Genomic DNA, 20,353 nt, shown 5'->3' with positions numbered 1-20,353 from the left:
TTTCCGGAAGAAGGGAACACAGATGTGAACGGCGTTTTCAATGTTCGATTATCTACACGCTAGCTAGCGCCACGATGGCCACAATTCTGAAGAAATGGGGAGCAATTTATGAGGCCACGGCTGAAACTAAAATGGCAATGCATGGCAAATAGAGACCCGCATCAGTGTATACTGATCTGATTCTTATTTATAAACATGTACATACATACATGCATGAATGAGATTACAGTATCATAAAAATTTATTAGCCTCAATCCTAGCGACACACCAAGCTTTTGATCATTTCTGTAGTCTTCAGATAGTCTGATTCACCTAAAATAAAGCCTCAACGAAAACATTATGGCCGGAATTTGTCTGCGCCATGACTGAAAGTTTTCTAATATGTGACGACTTGTACGTAGTTATGACAGGGAATATCTGTGTGCGGGTTTAGTGGCGTACGTCATTTGGAAAGCGCGTTGGTAGCAAACGCTTGTGATATACTAGGCATTACTTGAGTCTGCAACAATTACAATTTCGTTTGATATTCTGAGGGGTATGGATATGGATGAGTGTTCTGGAGGAGACTCTGTGGAGGAGGAAGAAGAAGAGGATGAGGATTCGACAAGATCTAATAGCAGCAGCAGTAGTAGCACCAGCAGTACTGCTGATACTGGAGATGACAGCGCTGAAGAGCAGTGTACTAGTGCCTCCGACAGTCAGACCTCCACAGGAGATAATGAAAATTCCGAAGACACCGTGGTGCGTGGTACACTTTTGTACTTCTTAGTTCAAGAGTAGCAGGCTTGAAGTTAGCAAAATATATTGCATATCACTTAACATCTTCTCAAGTTTGATATCAACGTCAAACATGAAGCGAGTACATGTCGCAGCAACTGTACCGATTCTCAGTTTATTTGATGTAAACCATAATACACCTGTTTACATTGTAATGTTTGAAGCACGCATGCTACGACTTAGTTTAAAAATAGAAAATTCGGCTTGATATTAGCTAATTGGCAATGCGTTGTGCAACTGATGTTATAATCTAGAAAATAACAATCGTATGTACATGTTATAATCTAGACAGTGACTCTTTCACTGAATTTAATTCATATTGTACCAACTTCATTATTAGACTTAAGAGTAAAGCAGTCATCATTATCACAATTTAATCCAATAAGATGGTGTTAAAATTATTGATCTAATGTACAAAGAATATAACTTACTTGAACTGGTATTTCGTTGATATCCTAACATGTATATTATTGCAGAGGTGGGAAACATGCGTTGCCATGGGTACACGAGTAAAGCTTCCACAAGGACTCTGTGAGCATCTCACAATATTTCAAGAATTATTTGACTATTCTCGAATCTGGAACGAGAATTTAAGTGAGACCGATAGAGAATGTTTATCTCGGTTTTTACCTACCTTTCCTGAGGACTGTGATCAAGATGCAGAGCTTGAGAAAACTTTACACATGCTGTTCAATAGAGAAAATTCGCGGTAAGATCATAAGTGTGTGTAAAGTCATTTCAGTGTTTGCATTATTTGCAAGGGTTCTCTCAGTATAATCTCATAAATCACTGGTTAATTGTTGTTTCAGGTTTGGCGTTGCAGCTCTGGATGCATTCCATAATCATTTGTCTGCTGGTCACTACAGACCTGATATAAGAAGAATGCGTAGTTTAGTACGAAAAGCACAACAAAGACGATTAGTGTATGAAGAACGAAAAAGGTCTTATGATTTAGCTGGGCAATTGCTCAAATCAAGAGAATCCCTTTTATCAAACGCTTATAAGCAAGGGTTCAGTCAACCAACACATCGGATATCTAAATTCCACTGGCATAAACCACGCCCTGCAATGGGTAAGTAATTACCTATTTTCATTTTTCATAAAGTTCATAAAATGTCATCATTCCCAGTTCCATGTAATATGCCTTTTTCTGGGAGTAATTTAATTTGCTCAATATCTCAGCCACAATGATAATCAATAATCTCTTAGTTGAGGAAAGAACAAGGCAGCGATACTTGGAAGAATTGAGTGCTTTAAGGGCAGAACTTGGAGTAAATATGAGAGCCACAATTGAAAGTTCCTCAGAAGATGAGGAGCATTATTCTCAACAACAGTTAATCAATAACAAGAAAAAGAAGAAACGTCTAGCAATGGCATTCCAAGGAACGCCTCCAAAAGTTTTCCAATCAAACCATGATGAAGATGCTGTTAGACCTGTGTCATCTACTTTCCATCAATCAAAGATAGGATTTTCTATAGAAAATCATAGTTTGTCACTGCTCGGCTATGAGCAATCAGATGATGCCTATCGATCCATGTTAGCTGATCACAAAAAGAGGCGAGCACGGCGAGATGTGAGTGAAAATTTTTCGCTATTTCTTCTTCAATTAGATCGAACCGTATAGGCAATTGAAATTCATGCTCATGTAATTACTTCTCAGTTAAATTTATGTTATAAAATATAGATAATCCATTCTTTTAGAACCATCCAGAGTTGAATACACAGGGAATCTCCTTAGCTGAATTATCCAGGCGAGCCCAAATTGGACACAAGCATAAACTACCGTTAAACAATGCCATACGTCCAGTGATTGTCAAGAAACGTATTAAACTTGAACAACCCTCTTGTCCACCCTCATCTATGAAATCTGCTCACAATAATTCTGTGAAACCAGAGAGTGACAACAGTGATCATTCTCACACAATAGATAATGATCATCGGCAAATTATGACTATGGATGCAGGCACTGCTTTAAATTCCGTTAAAGCTGAACCCATTGACACCTATGAAACACAACAGCTGCCTACCAAGAAAAAAATTTTCGTCAATTCGTACGTATTTATTCGAAGCTACTGATAAAATGATGTTGTGATTCAAATTCAATAACTTACTCAATTCAGGAGTCCGGGATTATCGAATGCCAGTGGTTCTATAGCAATGTCTATATCTGATGTAAAGACCGAGACAGAGGATCTCGACTATGACTCAGAGATTAAAACGGAGGTTAACATCAGAACTGGTGATGAGGTACAGAAAAAAAATTCAAGTATCCCTGCACGTAATTATCAGTATGATTTGTGGTGCTTTCATTTACAACTTTATATTACATTTGATACTCGTTTACATTCCCTACATCTTCAGAGCGTATGAAATTGTTATCTGTCACAGAGAGAAACCGAGGATGACGAAGAGGATGACAAAAAACAGCTAAATTTAGATGGCATTGATATGATGCAGATACCAATTCAACTAGATAATGGGATTGATCTTTTGGATGATGTCAAGTAAGTGCGTCAAATTGCAAACTTTACTCAATCGTCAGATGAGAAAATGCTTGATTCATTTCTTTAGGTGTGGCAGTGATGTTACTCAAGAAGGAGAAGGGAGAGAGGGCGATCTGATGCAGGAAACACATTCCTGTTTCTTTTCTCTTCTTAGGGATGCATTTGTATCAAAGGGGGAATATCGAATGAGTACAGCAGAGATGAGGGATGCAGTAATGCAATGGCAAGGCAATCCGATCTCTCCTCTCAACGACTGGTACACTATCACATAATACTATTATAAATGACCACAAGTCAAAGAAGCCGAGTCCAGAAAGACAAAGCTGATTCATTAGAAACTAATGCTTATACAATGCTATGTCCTCAGAATTCAACAGGTGTTAACTTATTCATTTCGATTACAGGTATTCTTTGGCCCCTTCTTGGCCTGCCCTTGTTCCTCTTGCTCTTGGGTTTCTCGCTGGAGAGCTGGTCTACTCTTCACAAGAGACAGATCACCAACAAGAACAAGAGCTTGTCCCATATTTGGAGAACAAAGGAAGAGGCGTATATGCGTGGATAGGTGCTGGAAGAGATTCAGATTCTCGTTTGGCAACCTATTGTGCACGTTTCCTTGCCCACAGGTGCTGATTACTTACTGAACTTTATTTTTTCAATATTTTTTGCTAGCCAATAGCTGAAGAAAAGATGCTTGACATAAAACTGCAATTAAATTTGCTAAATATTTTCACAGAGACTCGTTAGGTCCTCCGGTGCACTCTACGAGCAGTACTGCCATTGCTGCTAAACAACAAGTGCTGCAGCAACAACAACAACAGCCTGCAAACAGCAGCAATAGTAGTTGCAGAGGTGGAAGTCCTGCTATAGAAACTTCAGGCATCGGAGACGGGTCTATGGGAGCCATGGGCGAATGGGAACCACCTAGAGCGTTATGGCCAACAGAGTGGAAGGTCCGTCCCTCGACTGCTGAAGAGCGGGAAGAGTTCAGGAGGCAGGAACAACTGCGATATGCAACGCCACACAAAGCATTTACATACCGCATGCATGGCTATGCATCAGTCGTTGGTCCAGTGAAAGGAATCTATCAACATAATGTTGGTATGTCATCAACCATTTGTATTTGCAGCTTCGAGTGAAGAAGCATGGATTGTAACAATACAGGTTATTTGTTCGTCCTGCTGAATACCTTCAATAACTCGGTTGTATGTTAAACATGCTGGCTACTTGATGAAGCTCTCAACCTAATTTAGGTAATATCGTTTCATTATAGCTTCTGGATTAAACAAACCTCGGGGTCATTCATTACTAGTAGCGGATCGACCGAACTTTGTTACAATACTCGCACTAGTGAGAGATGCAACGGCTAGATTACCAAATGGCGAAGGGACCCGTGCGGATATTTGTCAACTGCTCAAGGACTCGCAATATATTAGAGACCAAGGTGATCATGCCGACGGTGGTCATGATAAGGAGGGCTATTTACACTCTGTTGTATCAGGCGCCCTTGACAGGCTTCACTATGAAGCTGATCCCTGTGTTAGGTATTACCCCAGACGCAAGGAATGGCTTTATTTACATCGAGCCCGATCTGAATCTGAATTTGGTTAGTATGTTAGTTCAGTCCATTGAATTATGCAGGTAACCAACGCGCCAATGCCAGGTTTTTTAATTTCATTTTTATGTACACGAACAGAAATGTACCACCAGCAACTGCAAGGTGTGGCAAAAAATAAGAAAAATATTGGAGGAACATCTCGCAATAAATCAGCTAATCCTATTAGTAAGCCGGTCAATGGAAGTAAGGAGCAGCCTCTAAACAAGGAAACTACTCCTAAAAGAGAAAAGAAAATTTCAACTCCACAGCCTGGTCTTACGAGGTAATTATGCTCCTTCCAATTCTTTTGCAATAACTTGTGAAGCTATTAGAATTTCCGAAATATAGATATTGCGTATAAGTGTGTAGTGAACGTTTGATGTTAATATTGCAGAAAGGAAAGTCGCAAAGCTGAAGAAATGATCGTTGATTCAAACGATCAACCTGTACCTGCAGTTGTCCCTGCTGCCTCAACTTCTTTGAATAGTCCTGCTACTGTAGCCACTGTATCCGTGAATACAACCCCCGATCCACCGATAGAGAGGGAAAAATTGGTGACGGTTGAAGTAAAACCACAATTAAGCGTGCCACCACAGATGAAGAAAATTGTTACCAGCAAACCTATTGCCGTCACTAAAACTCACATGACAAATGCTTCTCAGAGTTTGTTACAATCAAATCAACACTTTTCACATCATCAGATTCAAGTATCCACATCTGCTGGTCTACAAACTATTCGACTCTCTGGTCATTCCGTACTTCACACACAAGCGTCTACTGGGTTACCTGTTTCGACAAATGCTAATAGCAGTACAAACTCTAATGTGACGACCATACTACCTGGAACGAAGGTATCGCAACAGTTGCAACAACAAACAACAAGTTCTAATCAAACAGGTAAAAGCATTTTGCAAGCTGTTAAACAACAGCAACAGCTACAACTGCAACAGCAGCAACAGTCGCAACAGCAACAAGCAATGCCACAGCAACAACAACAGACGGTACAAGCACAATCACAGCAACAGCCACCACAAATCCAACAGTTACAACAACAACAACAGCCGCAGCAACATGTTCTACCTGGAAAAACCCTGCTCGCTTCTCAAATCAAACTTGTTAGTTCAGGTCAAATTAAATCGCTTTTGACCGGACATGGATTACAGGGACAAACAATATTTATCAAACAATCTGCATCTCCGGCAACTCAACAACAGTTACAGCAGCAACAATTAAAGGTCGGTAGTCTTAGTTGTGAAGTGCTTTGATAAAGTCGTATGTTAGGAAGATTAAATTTTTGTTTGTAAAATGGAAGATTTGTTACTAATACGTTTTGCTTGATTACAACAGCAACAGCAACAACAGCAGCTCCAACAGCGTCTTGTAAATAGTCAGCAGCAACAATCCTCTGGAATGCAACGTATAATTGCCCAAATTGGTGGTAAACCAATAGCTGTGCAAATACAACAGTCGCCGCATCAGCAACAGCAGCAACAGCAAAAAATACTCGCTAAAGTTCTCACAAGTGCTGGCGGTGGACAATTAATCTCTGTTGAAAGCTTACTAGCTCAAAAAGGATTAAAATTAGCTACTGCCACGAGCCATACAGGCCCCATAACTCAAGTAAACAAACAAGGAAAACAAGTGATACAAACACAGTATCAGGTTAGTTCCGTTTCATTCTGCTATTTTACCACGTTGGCAAATATCAGAGCTTTTATGAGCAGTTGTCTCAATCTGATTTCAGGTCGTATCGCAAGCACAGGGAGTTGCAGGTCAGTCAAAAGTGATCGTAAGTTCTCAGCAGCAACAACAGCAACCGCAAACAGTACGAATGGTGGCTGCCCAACTTGCTGGGAAACCAATCATGTTGGCTAGCAGTAGTAAAGGTGTAACTGTCGCTGGTGGAGCAACAGGGGTGGTGTTGAGTAAACAACAACAGCAGCAACAACCTATCATATTGCCAAGCCAGTTGCTAAACATCAAAACGTTGCACGGATTAAAAGTAATTCCTGCACCTGCTGGGCTTAAGACAGGTGCTGTCTACGCACGTGTTATTGCTCCTTCTGTGCAAACTTCGACTGCTAATCAACAAACGCAGCAACAGCAGCAGCAACAACCTGCTGCGCGAAATTCGTATGGCACACCAAGACAAGAATAATTATTTTCGGTTTTTGCTGGTTATTTCTACAATCTTAGTGAATATTATAGGAATTAATAGTAATATAAATAGTAATGAAGTGTCAGACCGGAACGCAAAGGATGTAGATTGTGCATATTTACTTTATCCAAAAGTATAAATTAATGATCTTCACTCTCCTTATAGACACCTATTGCGGATTGGTACTTGCCACGCTGAAGTGTAGAATGTGAAGAGGTCAATATTCGAATTATTTATAGATTGATTTTAATATTCATATGTAAGTTAAATTTATCTAAACACTATTGTGGTAACGTTGTGACTGGTGAGTCCCTGAAGTTAACTAATTCCTATAAATCAAATACTGAATTCATAGGTGGAAAGTTAAACCGTGTACATATCGTATAAAATCTCCCAATTACAACTATTCGCTTGAAACTACATTTGAAATCTGCTGATTCTTCATCCCAGGTTAGCTGCCGTTTACGGCAGGAAGAGTGGAAATATCTCCGTAAGAGGTGCTTACATTTTTTTTCTGAACTACCATGTAATAAGTTTTTGTAGAGCTAATTATACTATTTTTGAGTGATAGGAGAGGTAGAGTACAAAAAACAATAATGCTGCATTGGTGTTAAAACTGTTTATTGATTTAACGTATTTTGTTTTTCCAAGACAAAAATTGTTTAATGATGAGCAGCAGCCTTCCTCATTTGGACCAGAATGTTACCAAGTTCCTCACGCTTCCTCTTAGCACGGATGTGAGTACCCAACTGAAGAGAACACACATGGTAAAATAGACAAACTTGTCAAATCTAAAGTTATTACTGTGAGACCTAGGGTTTTGTCTGATCATCAAATCAAAACAATTGCTATGATTTGTGAAACTAGGTAATTATCAAAGACCAAAATAATCAATGGAACAACTCACCCTCCTCTTCAGGAACTTCAGAGCTCGCTTATCTTTTGAGACCTTCAGCAATTCCATAGCACGCTTCTCATATGGAGCATGTCCGGTTACTTCACGAATCAAGTCCCGCACAAATTTGCTGTGCTTGGTTTGACGCTGCATATCAAAAATATAAACCATTAGATCAAATGTGACAGTGTGTGATAGATGGAAACTAGGGATATACCGAGTTCAATTTTAAGGAATAAATTTCATCAGTACTAATTTGGTATGTATTCAATGATAAAAATTCGAGAACGTTTCATGCTCTCTGGAAAAACTTCAATGCGACACGGCACTAATTATATTAGAGGTTATATACAGACAAATTTGACACTTACCCCCTTGAGTCTAGCCGGGCGGATGGTAACGGTTTTCTCTTTTTCTGATTTGTTTTTAGCAACACGAATTTTTGCAGTTTTGTGGCCCTTGTTCAGGCCCACAGCCAATTCGTACCTAGGTGCCATCCTGTTATAAAAACACAAACACCAGTGGTTATGTTTTCGCTGACATAAAGTAATAATCCTAGTATAATTATATGGAAAAGATATACGTTCAGGGGAATTGCTGCATGATTATTAAAAACTAATATGCATGATAATGTGATTGATGTAATCTGATTCACAAGATATTCCGAGATTCCAAATTCAACGCACCTTAGCGATAGAGCGACTCACGCTGAAAGAAATGGTAGGCCGGAAGTATCGTGAAACTTCGTTCTTCGGATCCTGATATGAGCCAATTGAGTGCGTCGTATACGGTCCCTTATTCGAAAGCGGCAAATTTAATTTGAATTTTGTGAAATCCATTTTATTTAGAAAATATTTAATATTTATTTTCCGATACAAAATTCGCTGAATATAACATCAAGGATTTGTTCAGCGTTTACAAAGCCCGTAATTAAACCAAGTTCTCGCATAGCATACCGAATTTCTTGTGCCGCTAAAACGATGTCAAAATCGTCGGCTACAATGAGTTCAAAGTAATTATGCAAATGTTGTGAACAATTTGCTAGATGAATTCTATGTCTGGCTTGGCTGATGGTAGGATTTTCACGGGAGGGGTTGCCGCATCTGTAATGAAAATGTAGTGCTTAGTTTGACACTAATTACCTGATTCGTTGACTTAAGCATAAAAGAATAGTTTTCTTTGTTGATGGAGAAAATTTAGGAGTTTTGGCAACAAAAGAACTTTGCCTTGGTATTCTCTAATGGTCGTTTGATCCCGACTTTATAATAACAAATATAAACTCACAGATGGTTCAGGTGAGCTTGGATGCGTTTCGTAAATTCTTGGAATCCCTCTTCTGTAGCACATGAAATACCGATAAATCTATGCTCCTTCAAGAGAGCTTGTCTTTGATCAGAATCCAGAAGATCCAGTTTATTCATAACCACCATACAATTTTCGCGCAATTTCCCATTTGCAAGTAGAATTTCCCCCAACCCAAGGTTCTCAATGTAATCTTCCAGAAACTCTTCATACTTTTTTCCAATTTGTATGTACGTAGCCGAATCAGCCAGCAGGATGATAAAGTCAGCTCCTTGCGCATAGGTCTTAGCTCTGTGTATACCTTCTATTTCTACAACATCTTTTGCATCTTTTCTCAAACCAGCAGTATCTGCTAGTACTACTGGATACCCAGAGATGTTCAAATTCAGCTCAACAATGTCTCTTGTTGTCCCAGCAATAGAAGTGACTATTGCAGCATCTCGCTGGACAAGATAATTCAATAGACTACTTTTCCCAACGTTTGGTTCCCCAACTATTACAGTTCTCACACCTTGACGCAAAATCTCCCCTTTTCTGCTGTCCGATAGATGACTTTGTATTTCATCACTTAGAATTTTCAAAAGATTATTACATTTTACCATAACATCTGGTTCGATGTTGTCATCTTCACTGAAATCAATATATGCTTCTATATGTGCTACACACTGCAGCAGAGTCTTTCTCCACTTATTGTAGAGCCTGCTTAGATTCCCTTCAACTTGTAGAAATGCCTGTTTTCTCTGTAACTCAGTTTCCGCATGAATTAAATCAGCAAGTCCTTCAATTTCGGTGAGATCTAGCTTATTGTTGTAGAAAGCTCGCCTTGTGAATTCGCCTGGCAAAGCATGATTGAATTTCAACTTTGACAAAGCTGTTGTCAAAGCTGCTAGTATAGCTGAACCACCGTGTACTTGAAATTCCACACTGTCCTCTCCAGTAAATGAATTTGGCCCTAATCAGAATCGGTTTGAAATAGTATTTTCAAAATTAGTTGGATGTTGTTACAGTCACTGAGTCCGGTAACTATATGTTTTATACTCTGGTGATGTATTCAAGGGTGTAATATTCAAATTCATGGAAATGCCTACCTGGGAACCAAAGACATAAACCTTTGTCGATAACTTCTCCTGTGTCTGGATCACATATATTCCGAAGTAAAGCTTTTCTAGGTTCAGGTTTTACAATATTGACCATTCTCTTTAAGGCTTCAATAGCCTGCAATCCTGATATCCTTATTACTGCAACTCCACATTTTCCCTGTCCTTCAACAGCAGGATGTACAAATTATTTTTTCTATGAATTAGACATGATAAAAATTAATTTTTTCGATTTTTTTTTACTAATTTAACTTTTGAAATATCAGTTCTAATTTTACGACATTCGTTAATGGAGAACGATGATTCGAAAACGACTTTGACCTGATTACTTAGCTACCAATTCAAATACTAGTGCGATAAATCTGCGCAAAATTATTACGGAACGTTGTAAATTCCGGCACAATAATTAAACAGCTATTATTCAGAATTACAGGCTTTGCGAAAAACTTGACGTATTCCTAGTAGTAAATCTATCATGTTACATAAATATTTCAATTTTAACCAGATGATAGGGCGAATATTGTCGAATTTCCATGCCATCGTCTGCTGAAAAAAACTCCGGCAGTCTCTGGCGAAATCATGATACGGGGGGCTGAGATTCGTGCAAGCATCTTTCTGATCAAGAATTTCAAGTATTCTGGTGCTTTCAGGATTTATATACGTTGACTGTGATGCTTTGAACACTGCAAAGTATTTTGTGAGTATTGTTATCCTCGAAAAACCTCAGATATGATGTTTAAATCAAAAAAAGTCTTGAAGATCATAGTACTACCAAAACTGACATGGTGGTACATTAACAAAGATTGATTATAGCCATGTTACCGATTCGATCAATTGTTCTCTACTCGCTCACCCTCTCGTCATCAATATCGTAATTGGATTTTTTTCTCCAGTTTTACAGTAAAGGACAGTAGTACTTAATTATGGTTTAGGTTATCCCTCATTTTTCCAGAGCCATTTGTCATACATGAGTTTTATAGTATCTTCCATTGGTTAGTAGTGGAACTTGTAAACTAATCCGATATTTTCTTGCAGGACTTAAACTGGCGGCAAAACTTGAATATGACCCAGTTTGTAAATAGACCTTACTGATTTTTGAATCAAATATTATTTATGACCTTGAGTTCAACCTTTGAGTGTATAATTTTTAATATTATGACTATGACGGAAAAACAATTAATAACAAGTAGAGAAGTACAAAAGAGGTGCAGCGGATGGGTGGAATCTCAGCAAGAACTTTTATATTCTGAAGACAATGTTTTAAAAAGAAAACTAGAAACTGAACCAGAAGAGTTTTTTGATACTGATTCTGAATTTGACTCAGTCTCAGAATGTGGAACAAAAAGGCGCAGAGTGGGAAAACAAATAAAGGATGAAATTTTGAATTTACTCTGCGAATGGAAAGATTGTTTATTTGATAGCAATTCCATGGAAATTTTTATCAAGCATGTTGCTAATCATATTCCACAACTCAAAATCAAAACTGTAGAAAAGGAAGAAGAAGTTTATGTCTGTTCATGGCAAGGATGTTCCTTCGAATCCAGTGCTTCTGAGGATATTACTAAGCACGTTAATTATCACGCATACCATACCAAGTTGAAATGTATTGGATCCAATGTCAGGGGAAGAATAAAACTACCGGTAAACATAATTCCGTGATTGTATTTGCACACTAATTATCTATTGATATAAACAGCTGTGTTTCAACTTGTGCGAATGTTTTTGCTAAACAAGGCAAACGCAATTATTAATTCTCGATTCGAATAGTTATTCAACCTGCCTAATAGTAAAAAATTATTGTACAGCTATGACGGCTTGCTGCAATTGCATGAAAAACGCGCAAAACCTTTTGGTTGATGATGTTTCATCTGAATTCACGTAAGAATATGTTTGCAGAAATGTTACCAAGATCAACGTTTGAAGAATGTGATCGAACTAACTTGCTCTCAGATCTGCCAATGGGGGACATGCTCAAAAACCATCAACAATTATCAGGCTTACCTGTGGCACATTATAACACACATAGAAACTAATCCTCGTGGAAATAATGTAGAAGGAGGAGTAAAGTGTGAGTGGATTGGATGTAACGGAAGATATAAAAGCTTGTACAAGCTTCGAGAACATATGAGATGCCACACAAAAGAAAAGACACTTGCCTGCCCTGATTGCGGCGCTACATTTGCATCAAACACCAAATTTTACGATCACTGCAAACGACAAATTCCTTTGGACTGTAAGTAGAAATGTTATGCGAAAATTTGACTGAATTATTTTCAATCCAAATATTATTTGATCAATCACGAATTCTGTTCGCCTAAATAGACAAAGTGCACTAATTTAGTGACAAAACTATATTGTCTTACAGTACAAGGCTTCCAATGCTCCTACTGCAACAAATTTTATCCAACTGAAAGTATACTGAGAAATCATATGCACTTTCACGTATTTCATTATAAATGCACGATGTGTGATATGAGTTGTGAATCACCGGCTGGTTTGGCGAAACATATTCGATATCGCCACATATCGAGTAGAGCCTTTAAATGTCAGCTTTGTTCCCATGCTGCTAAATCCGAACAAGACCTAGACTCCCACATGGCAGTTCATACCCGAGGGCCAAATTTCGTTTGTACAGTGGACGGCTGCTCCTATGGTTGCAAGAATTCGTACATGATTGAGAGGTTGGTACCTCGTGTAATGCCCAGTCATTTGTATCTGAATTTTATTTCCGTCATAGAACATTAAAATTATAGCTTCCTAATGGAAAATTATCCATATACTTATGTAAAATTATTCAGCTCTGAACTTGCTTTCTTATTACAGACACATGGAACGAGTTCATTCACAATTTATCAGACTCTATTGTTGCCACGAGTGTCCAGTGAAATACCAAAAAAGCTATAGACTCACAAAGCATTTGATAGAAGCACACCATTTACGTTGGCCCAATGGACATAAGCGCTTTCGGTATCAGAAAGATGAGGATGGTTGCTATCGGTTGCAAGTTGTACGGTATGAAACACTGGATGAAGAAACTGCCGAGCCTACAGCGGAAACTAAACCACTACCTCTAAAAGAGAAAAATTATCAATTAGAATTAACAACATCTTCACCGCTACCGACGTTGAAGGTACAGTTTTTTTAAATTCTGTAATTAGTTTCTTACACCTTGTATTCTTTATATCAAGGCTGGTGCGTGTGCATCGACTTTATCTACAAATTGCACATGACTGTTTAGATATCTGAAGAAGAAGAAAATAAATGTGATTCTAATAAACCGCTGGTGTCAGGATCTGAAACTGTGAGGAAGTGTGGCAAGTCAATGCCAGTTATTTCGAATATTCTTATATGGATTGATGATGTAGATGCTGATGGAAATATCATCAAAAGTAAAGTTATCGAGACTCAGGAAACAAACGAATTGCCACCATCTGAAGAACCGCCGATTATTATAAAATAAATGTTACCGCTTGTCTTAGATTGTCCAAGCAATAACTTGATCACACCAAAGCATTTTGTGTCAAGTCCTGAGAATGAATAAATTTCTAGCAAACTTAAATACGAGGGGATGTTATTTTAATTTTCAAGTAATGCTATTGATAATTTGGGCATCTTTGCGGAATATTAATATGTGGTATTGGTAACTTAATGACTTTTCAGAAACATCAGACTCCTCTCTCTGCAGTCTCTAGTTATTTTCGTCCTTCAAATTCGAATAATCATCGAAAACCAGTCGCACGGACGATTTGGATAAAAGCAAATCTGGATATTAGGAATTTGTTGATATTAGCGATCTCAACCATCTGAACAAATCTGTGGTCAACAATTTGAACCCAAACAACATGATTGTGAAAGTAGCGTGAGCGCGAGAGTAGATAGGAGTTCGGTTTGTGTCACAAATTACTGTCAGCTAACGTTTATCCGTGATCTATAGCATTGCTACCAAATTGCCACCAATTGCCACAGCTACTGCTGTGCAGACGACTGTTGGAAAAAGTCGGTTGTGGGAGGGGGTTGTATGAATAGTTGTGGTCTTGTGATGACTTAAATTGAATCGAAAAATTGGTAACGATGAACGTCTTCTCTGCATTAAAACTATACGTAACTAAGATGACCGAAGAAAGCGGTCCTGGTATGAAAGTTCTTTTGATGGATAAGCAAACGGTAACAAAATATATCATTTTTAGGTTAGATTTATCTGTCAAACTGACAATACAAAAAGTAGATTGAAATCCTGCTTCAATAAATGTATATGGTAGCAATATAATTTTTTGCAGCCAGAAGACAATACTATTTTTTAACAATAAATTTATAGATGGCAACAAAGAATGGTTTAATGATTTTTTAAACATTATGCTATTTTCAGACGAGCATTGTCAGTATTGTTTACAGCAAGTCTGAAATACTTCAAAAAGAAGTTTACTTATTCGAACGAATAGACAGCGGATCTCAGACAGAAGGAATAAAACATTTAAAATGTATTGTCTTCCTGAGGCCAACTGCAGAAAATATTACTCTGCTATGTCGTGAGCTTCGATATCCAAAGTACGGAGTTTATTACATCTGTGAGTAATCAGTTGCTGGTCATAACATCAAATTTGAATGTGTGAACCAGCAAGGTCATATGCAGCAGATAAAATATGAAATGTGTATTTGAAGTTACGATTGAAAGTTATATGAAATTAACAGGACTCTCATTTCACTAGTTGAATTATCAGCTGGTTAATGTTTAATATTCACTTGGCAAAAAGTAACACATAAACCACTCATTATTTCGTTTTTGAAGATTTTAGTAACATCATTGCAAAGGCTGATATAAAGACCTTGGCTGAAAGTGATGAGCAAGAAGTAGTGAGAGAGGTTCATGAATTTTATGCTGATTACTTGGCACTGAATCCACATTTGTTTTCTTTTGGAATAAACATTTGCTCACGAGGTAATTCCTATGATCACATATTTCATCCTATTAGAGCGTTAATGTTGCAGTGCTCTGTTATTCAATATAATCGTAGAAGCTCTGGAAAATTAAACATTCTTCTATAAGAAAGTTCTGTGATTGAAACATCTTACAACTTTCACAGATTTGCGATGGATTTCAACTCAGTTGCAGCGTACAGCTCAGGGTATAATATCTGTCCTGTTAGCACTCAGAAAATGCCCATATATTAGATATCAGAACAGTTCCGAAATGTCTAAGATCCTTGCAGAGAAGATTAGAGAAACATTCAGTAAAGAGTCAAACTTATTTGACTTTAGACAAGAACTTAATCCATTGTTGTTAATTGTTGATAGACGGGATGACCCGGTTACACCGTTACTGAATCAGTGGACCTATCAGGCTATGGTTCACGAATTATTAACCATTAATAATAATAGGGTAGATTTGTCACATGTGAAGGGGATATCCAAAGAATTAGCCGAGGTCGTTCTTAGTGCAGAGCATGACGAATTTTATGCAAAGGTAGGTAAACTCATATTGCTTCAATAACTTGAGTTGAAAGCTGTTGATAATATCATAAATTGCATGTACCTTGTATATTTTACTCTAATAAATTTTTCTCTTCCATAGAACTTATACCTAAATTTCGGTGAAATTGGGCAAACGATAAAAGCACTGATGGATGATTTTCAAAAAAAAGCAAAGAAGAATCAAAAACTGGACAGTATAGCAGATATAAAAAACTTTGTTGAAATGTATCCGCAATTCAAAAAGATATCAGGCACTGTTTCAAAACACGTTACAGTAGTCGGAGAACTTTCTTCCCTTGTGGGGAAACATAATTTACTTGAGGTGTCAGAACTGGAGCAAGAACTCAGCTGTCAAAGTGAACACTCTACACAGGTATGTGGTGATGGCCAGTTCATGTGATTTTTCAAAAGTAATGGAATTCCAAAGCACATTTCAGTGTAATTGATTTTTAATTTGTAGTTACAAAAAATAAAAAAGCTCATCAACGATCCAAAAGTAAGGGATGTAGATGTTACGCGACTGGTTATGCTGTATGCTCTTCATTATGAAAAGCACACTAACAATGACATTACTGGCTTGTTAGATATGTTGAAAAAGAGAGGTGTTCCAGAGACACAGACCAAGGTTAAGTAATTAAATCTTATTCCAGTTTTAGAATTGTTTATAAACTTTCGAGCATGCTTCTTAACACTTGTCAACTTTCATACTTTCCAGTTGGTCTATAACATATTGGAATACAGCGGAGTCCATGCTAGGCAAAGTAATTTATTCGATCATGAAGGAGTTTCTAAAATCACAAAAAAACTATTCAAGGGACTAAGCGGCGTGGATAATATATATACGCAACACAAACCCCTTTTGGTTGAAACATTGGAAGATTTACTAAGAGGAAGATTAAGCACTCAAACATTCCCCTACCTCGGAAACATGGTCATGTCAAAAAGGTATATTTCTTTGCTAGCTCGTGTTTGTTGATGAAAATGATTCTTGATTAAACTTTAGGAAAATCACAATTGAAATGCCCAAGGCATTGCATTCGAATGATTTTTATTTAACTTTGCAGGCCTCAAGAAATCATAATATTCATCGTAGGTGGTGCAACCTACGAAGAGAGTCTTGCTGTGTACAATTTGAACAAACAGAATCCAGGAACGAAAATTATTTTAGGTGGAACGACAATTCACAATTTTGAATCTTTCACAGAGGAAGTACAAAGTGCTACAAATAGTATAACAAGAAGGTACAGAAACAGGAACAACTAAGTAAGAATCAACCACTACTATAATCTAAATATTTATTTCTGATACTTTTCGCCGTCGTTATATTTGCGTTAGAGAAAATGTATCTTGAATTTCCAATACATACTAGTTAACGATGGTAATCTCTTCAATCTTGCATCGAATGAAAGTCAGTGAGTGAAGTGGAATATTTGTTGAGCATTTGTTGTTGTAATCTCACATGCTAACCATTGACAACAAAAAGATAATGAGTACTTACAATTAGTTAACAGTAATTCCCATTTACAGTAATTCTATAGTATCTTCAAAGTTTGAATCACAGATTCAACTGACTTTCTACACGCGTATCAATTTAAAATAAATTTCATTTATTAAAATCCTCAAATTTGTATCTCGTTATCTTTGCACACAGTAAAATTCATATTCAGATGCAAATGTTATTCATCCTCATTTCGAGCATCCAGCATATAATCTGTCGGGCCCTCTAGCATCTGATTATCCTCTAATTTTACCTTAAACAAAAAAATTTTAATGAAAATTTTATCCGAACGGCTTTATTTGTGTCTGCAAAACACCAAGAATTCAACCACAAAAGTTGGACTACAACTGAGGTGAACAAGTGAACATCAAACCCAAAATTTGTTTTTTATTAACATTTTTATGGATTTCAATATCTTTTCAGCCGTGATCAGTAGAAAGTTGCAGTATGTTCAATCTTATAATATGACGTAATTACATACCCGAATACCAGTGTTCCTTATTCGATAGAAATCTATTAAGGGACCATAACATTTTCATATTTGAACGGGTTTTCTGTGAGGAACCTAGTACTTTCACCCAAAATTTCATTCTACTTGGTATCTGTGGCAAGGGATCTCCAGGGTTTCAAAGTGCATTAAATAGATCCATCTAACCATTTAAGTATATCTGAACCTACGCTCACAAATCCTTCATTTGAGCCCTGGTGATCCTTTGCAGTCATTTTAAATCCCAACAAGAACATGATTTCCTACAGCTGAACAATGTGTTCAATATGTAGTAAAAGTGTGAGGTAAGAAAAAATAAAATTAATTAACATTTTTGGACAAGAATAACTTATGCATGGGAAACTAAACAGAATTCAGTTCTCTTTTAGTAACCATGCACTCGGTAGGCACGGATGGAACCAATGTAGGTAAGTGTGATTGAGTTTTGGAAGTGAAATTATTTGGGATGAAGGATTTGTGACGGTATTAGAAAACGTTCCCTGCAGCATCTAAAACTGAATATCGGCAAAATGATAATACTACTCACGTAGCTTTTTTTTCTTAATATACTTAAGAAATTTTCTGCGCCTCAATAAATAGACTAGTACCTATAAATGAGTTACATGATTTTTTGACGCTGATGCTACAAGGATACTTAAAAAAATCAAAAATAATTTTCAGCTCACCTCAACAATGCCAATTGAAAAAGCATAACCAACCATAGCCAAGGTAGCGAAGATCCCAGCCAAAACTTGATTTCTCCTTCTATTTGGAAATTCAGTCTCAGAATCCCTATGCAATTTTTTAGCATTCTCTTCAGCTTTTTTTTTTTCATATTCCTGACCCACATTATCAAAGTATCTTTGTGATATGCGGGTTACAAATTTGACTAGATTCGTGCAAGCTTTGAGATGGTTCTGTAGAGCTGAATTTGGCAATGGAATTTTTAGCAGTGGGGCGAGATAGGAATAGATTATTGCATCTAGTGAAGTAGGATGAGAACCGAAGAAAAAATCACTTTCTCCTAGTCTGGTTGATAACAAAGTCATACACTTCTGTGCCTCTGAATATACCTGGAATTTGGGTCAAGTCTGTGTTATTTGAATTGCGCACTCACATTACAATCGAATCAAATTTAAAAGTCTTATTAAATTAGTGATTTTTGCCATTAGATTGCCTGGAGACCAATATTTTATTTGTTGATGTATTTACCCCATTTTCTATAACACTAATTTCATCTTCCGTGGGGTACAGAGACTCCATCATTGCTTTAGCTTGCCTTTCGTATCTTCCAGGGTAATAAAAATTCAATGGAAATGGTAGTGCTTTGGCATACCACGGTCGTATGAATTCGTTATAATTTCCTACATCCACCCACCTAAAATTGAAATAAACACTCAAGAATTCTAAATACAGGACTAGATAGACTTTTTTCGGGCCTGATGAGTAATTTAGTGTTCAACATAGTAATAAAAAATAATCGATTTGTTCGAAGGTAGCGTGATTTTACCAAATATACTGTAATGCTGGGTAAATTTTTTCTTTAACCATGGTATCGTATGCTACCACCTCTGCACATTGTTTAGGTGTTAGTTTGCAATCAGCTGTGTAATTCCGCTGTCGCAAAAATGCTTTTATGTCCTTCACAGAGTCTATGATCTCATTTCCGCATCGAAGAACAGGTAACACACCATTTGGTGTTCGAAAAGGATTACTAGTAGGATTTATTTTGAGTGGTACTCCACTGAATTTTGCATAGGCCTGTAGAATAAATTACATGAGATGTTTTATGTCATTATAAAGTGCATCGTGCCATAAAATTATATGACTTTTTTTGACTGATGTTTCAATAACATGTTTTGAAACATTGCCTTGATGTAATATCGTAACTAAAGTTTACAGTTTCATGGATTAGATCAACTTGCTTATAGGTACGCAATAATGGTTATTAATTTATAATGTCACGTCAAATCAATATCGTCAATCGACCTGATGCAATCGCGTAACGCTTGAGTTGATTGTGAAATACTTGGTTGAAAATCAAAATTTCTGACACGACAACAATAGCTTATGAGATTTGGTAATACATGGATGTCATATGATCCTGTTGATAAAAGTGTACTAAAAAGTATAGATGAGTTTTATGTTAAAAAGTTAACGCCGACTTATTCAGTTACCATAACCTGAACGTTATTCTCAAAAACGTACCAGTGCATTAAGACAATAAATATCCACAGATGGAAGGCCCCAATCTCCTTTCCAGACGTCTAATTGAAATGATTCACTCATATTGAATTCCAAAAATAATAGACGTAATAATTGGATTTATAGTTATTGAAATAAATCTTTTATCAGTCACACATGATCGTCCAATTGTAAACAATTGAACATGCTATCGAGACGACGTGCGTGTGCGTGCATCGTCCCCTTCTTCAGTCAACGAAGGCGATCTTCGCCAATCGGGGAAAAAGCCTTTCTTCCGCGATCAGGTTTGAAGCACAAAATTTTGACTTGAATTAGTGCGTTTTAAATGATGAAAATTAAATATTCCTTACGGATAATGTCCGATTG

At 37.2% G+C, this 20,353-nt stretch overlaps 6 protein-coding genes across 10 annotated transcripts; 3 read left to right on the top strand and 3 right to left on the bottom strand.

Moving 5' to 3' along the window:
* The first annotated feature begins 74 nt into the window (after window positions 1-74).
* LOC105685243 (nuclear factor related to kappa-B-binding protein) lies at window positions 75-7,454 on the top strand. Its single transcript, XM_012399186.3, has 15 exons — window positions 75-741; window positions 1,254-1,486; window positions 1,587-1,849; window positions 1,987-2,351; window positions 2,480-2,829; window positions 2,899-3,025; window positions 3,167-3,282; window positions 3,350-3,538; window positions 3,687-3,905; window positions 4,016-4,380; window positions 4,553-4,885; window positions 4,976-5,159; window positions 5,271-6,111; window positions 6,224-6,538; window positions 6,621-7,454. Exons 1-15 carry the CDS (start codon window positions 538-540, stop codon window positions 7,032-7,034), a joined length of 4,518 nt encoding a protein of 1,505 aa, XP_012254609.2. The 5' UTR covers window positions 75-537; the 3' UTR covers window positions 7,035-7,454.
* A 184-nt stretch (window positions 7,455-7,638) lies between these two features.
* LOC105685244 (60S ribosomal protein L36) lies at window positions 7,639-8,748 on the bottom strand. The gene is made up of 4 exons (XM_012399187.3): window positions 8,616-8,748; window positions 8,301-8,427; window positions 7,942-8,076; window positions 7,639-7,783 (listed from the first exon to the last, which is right to left on the bottom strand). Exons 2-4 carry the CDS (start codon window positions 8,424-8,426, stop codon window positions 7,697-7,699), a joined length of 348 nt encoding a protein of 115 aa, XP_012254610.1. The 5' UTR covers window position 8,427; window positions 8,616-8,748; the 3' UTR covers window positions 7,639-7,696.
* A 25-nt stretch (window positions 8,749-8,773) lies between these two features.
* Window positions 8,774-11,357, bottom strand: LOC105685146 (tRNA modification GTPase GTPBP3, mitochondrial). Of its 4 annotated transcripts, none has more exons than XM_012399001.3 (5): window positions 11,151-11,357; window positions 10,831-11,011; window positions 10,320-10,493; window positions 9,214-10,183; window positions 8,774-9,032 (listed from the first exon to the last, which is right to left on the bottom strand). In XM_012399001.3, exons 2-5 carry the CDS (start codon window positions 10,937-10,939, stop codon window positions 8,792-8,794), a joined length of 1,494 nt encoding a protein of 497 aa, XP_012254424.2. In that variant the 5' UTR covers window positions 10,940-11,011; window positions 11,151-11,357; the 3' UTR covers window positions 8,774-8,791. The 4 variants fall into 4 exon arrangements, with proteins under 4 accessions (XP_012254424.2, XP_048504723.1, XP_048504724.1 ...); XM_048648766.1 differs by having other exon boundaries at window positions 11,182-11,357; XM_048648767.1 differs by lacking the exon at window positions 10,831-11,011.
* LOC105685145 (histone H4 transcription factor) lies at window positions 10,705-13,887 on the top strand. Its single transcript, XM_012398999.4, has 6 exons — window positions 10,705-11,025; window positions 11,364-11,969; window positions 12,225-12,561; window positions 12,694-13,009; window positions 13,152-13,458; window positions 13,567-13,887. Exons 2-6 carry the CDS (start codon window positions 11,442-11,444, stop codon window positions 13,786-13,788), a joined length of 1,710 nt encoding a protein of 569 aa, XP_012254422.2. The 5' UTR covers window positions 10,705-11,025; window positions 11,364-11,441; the 3' UTR covers window positions 13,789-13,887.
* A 146-nt stretch (window positions 13,888-14,033) lies between these two features.
* On the top strand, window positions 14,034-17,179 carry LOC105685273 (vacuolar protein sorting-associated protein 45). The gene is made up of 8 exons (XM_012399241.3): window positions 14,034-14,492; window positions 14,695-14,893; window positions 15,115-15,264; window positions 15,410-15,789; window positions 15,898-16,170; window positions 16,258-16,422; window positions 16,513-16,742; window positions 16,862-17,179. The coding sequence occupies exons 1-8, from the start codon at window positions 14,400-14,402 to the stop codon at window positions 17,058-17,060; spliced, it is 1,689 nt and encodes a 562-aa protein (XP_012254664.2). The 5' UTR covers window positions 14,034-14,399; the 3' UTR covers window positions 17,061-17,179.
* LOC105685274 (metaxin-1) lies at window positions 17,076-20,353 on the bottom strand. Of its 2 annotated transcripts, XM_012399242.3 has the most exons (6): window positions 19,991-20,353; window positions 19,293-19,543; window positions 18,995-19,160; window positions 18,469-18,855; window positions 18,330-18,390; window positions 17,076-17,548 (listed from the first exon to the last, which is right to left on the bottom strand). In XM_012399242.3, exons 1-6 carry the CDS (start codon window positions 20,069-20,071, stop codon window positions 17,532-17,534), a joined length of 963 nt encoding a protein of 320 aa, XP_012254665.2. In that variant the 5' UTR covers window positions 20,072-20,353; the 3' UTR covers window positions 17,076-17,531. The 2 variants fall into 2 exon arrangements, with proteins under 2 accessions (XP_012254665.2, XP_012254666.2); XM_012399243.3 differs by lacking the exon at window positions 18,330-18,390.

The sequence above is a fragment of the Athalia rosae genome, chromosome 1 (assembly GCF_917208135.1).
Source record: "Athalia rosae chromosome 1, iyAthRosa1.1, whole genome shotgun sequence".
NCBI classification, from domain to species: Eukaryota; Metazoa; Arthropoda; class Insecta; order Hymenoptera; family Athaliidae; genus Athalia; species Athalia rosae.
This window is presented reverse-complemented; position numbering and strand designations above follow the sequence as displayed.

Bases quoted from the DNA above. Each gene is read 5' to 3' on its own strand.
- LOC105685146 (XM_012399001.3), bottom strand. From the start codon at position 10,939: ATGCTTGCACGAATCTCAGCCCCCCGTATCATGATTTCGCCAGAGACT. The intron at 10,494-10,830 runs GTTAAAATTGAA...CTGCTGTTGAAG, and splicing joins AATATTCGCCCTATCATCTG to GACAGGGAAAATGTGGAGTT. The intron at 10,184-10,319 runs GTAGGCATTTCC...GATTCTGATTAG, and splicing joins TTTATGTCTTTGGTTCCCAG to GGCCAAATTCATTTACTGGA.
- LOC105685145 (XM_012398999.4), top strand. From the start codon at position 11,442: ATGACCTTGAGTTCAACCTTTGAGTGTATAATTTTTAATATTATGACT. The intron at 11,970-12,224 runs GTAAACATAATT...ATATGTTTGCAG, and splicing joins GGGGAAGAATAAAACTACCG to AAATGTTACCAAGATCAACG. The intron at 13,010-13,151 runs GTTGGTACCTCG...TTCTTATTACAG, and splicing joins AATTCGTACATGATTGAGAG to ACACATGGAACGAGTTCATT.
- LOC105685274 (XM_012399242.3), bottom strand. From the start codon at position 20,071: ATGAGTGAATCATTTCAATTAGACGTCTGGAAAGGAGATTGGGGCCTT. The intron at 19,544-19,990 runs GTACGTTTTTGA...TTTATTCTACAG, and splicing joins TTTATTGTCTTAATGCACTG to GCCTATGCAAAATTCAGTGG. The intron at 19,161-19,292 runs GTAAAATCACGC...TTTCAATTTTAG, and splicing joins CCAGCATTACAGTATATTTG to GTGGGTGGATGTAGGAAATT.
- LOC105685273 (XM_012399241.3), top strand. From the start codon at position 14,400: ATGAACGTCTTCTCTGCATTAAAACTATACGTAACTAAGATGACCGAA. The intron at 14,894-15,114 runs GTGAGTAATCAG...TCGTTTTTGAAG, and splicing joins GTACGGAGTTTATTACATCT to ATTTTAGTAACATCATTGCA. The intron at 15,265-15,409 runs GTAATTCCTATG...CAACTTTCACAG, and splicing joins AATAAACATTTGCTCACGAG to ATTTGCGATGGATTTCAACT.
- LOC105685244 (XM_012399187.3), bottom strand. From the start codon at position 8,426: ATGGCACCTAGGTACGAATTGGCTGTGGGCCTGAACAAGGGCCACAAA. The intron at 8,077-8,300 runs GTAAGTGTCAAA...TTTGATATGCAG, and splicing joins GCCCGGCTAGACTCAAGGGG to CGTCAAACCAAGCACAGCAA. The intron at 7,784-7,941 runs GTGAGTTGTTCC...TGTTCTCTTCAG, and splicing joins TGAAGTTCCTGAAGAGGAGG to TTGGGTACTCACATCCGTGC.
- LOC105685243 (XM_012399186.3), top strand. From the start codon at position 538: ATGGATATGGATGAGTGTTCTGGAGGAGACTCTGTGGAGGAGGAAGAA. The intron at 3,539-3,686 runs GTACACTATCAC...TTTCGATTACAG, and splicing joins ATCTCTCCTCTCAACGACTG to GTATTCTTTGGCCCCTTCTT. The intron at 6,112-6,223 runs GTCGGTAGTCTT...TGATTACAACAG, and splicing joins TACAGCAGCAACAATTAAAG to CAACAGCAACAACAGCAGCT.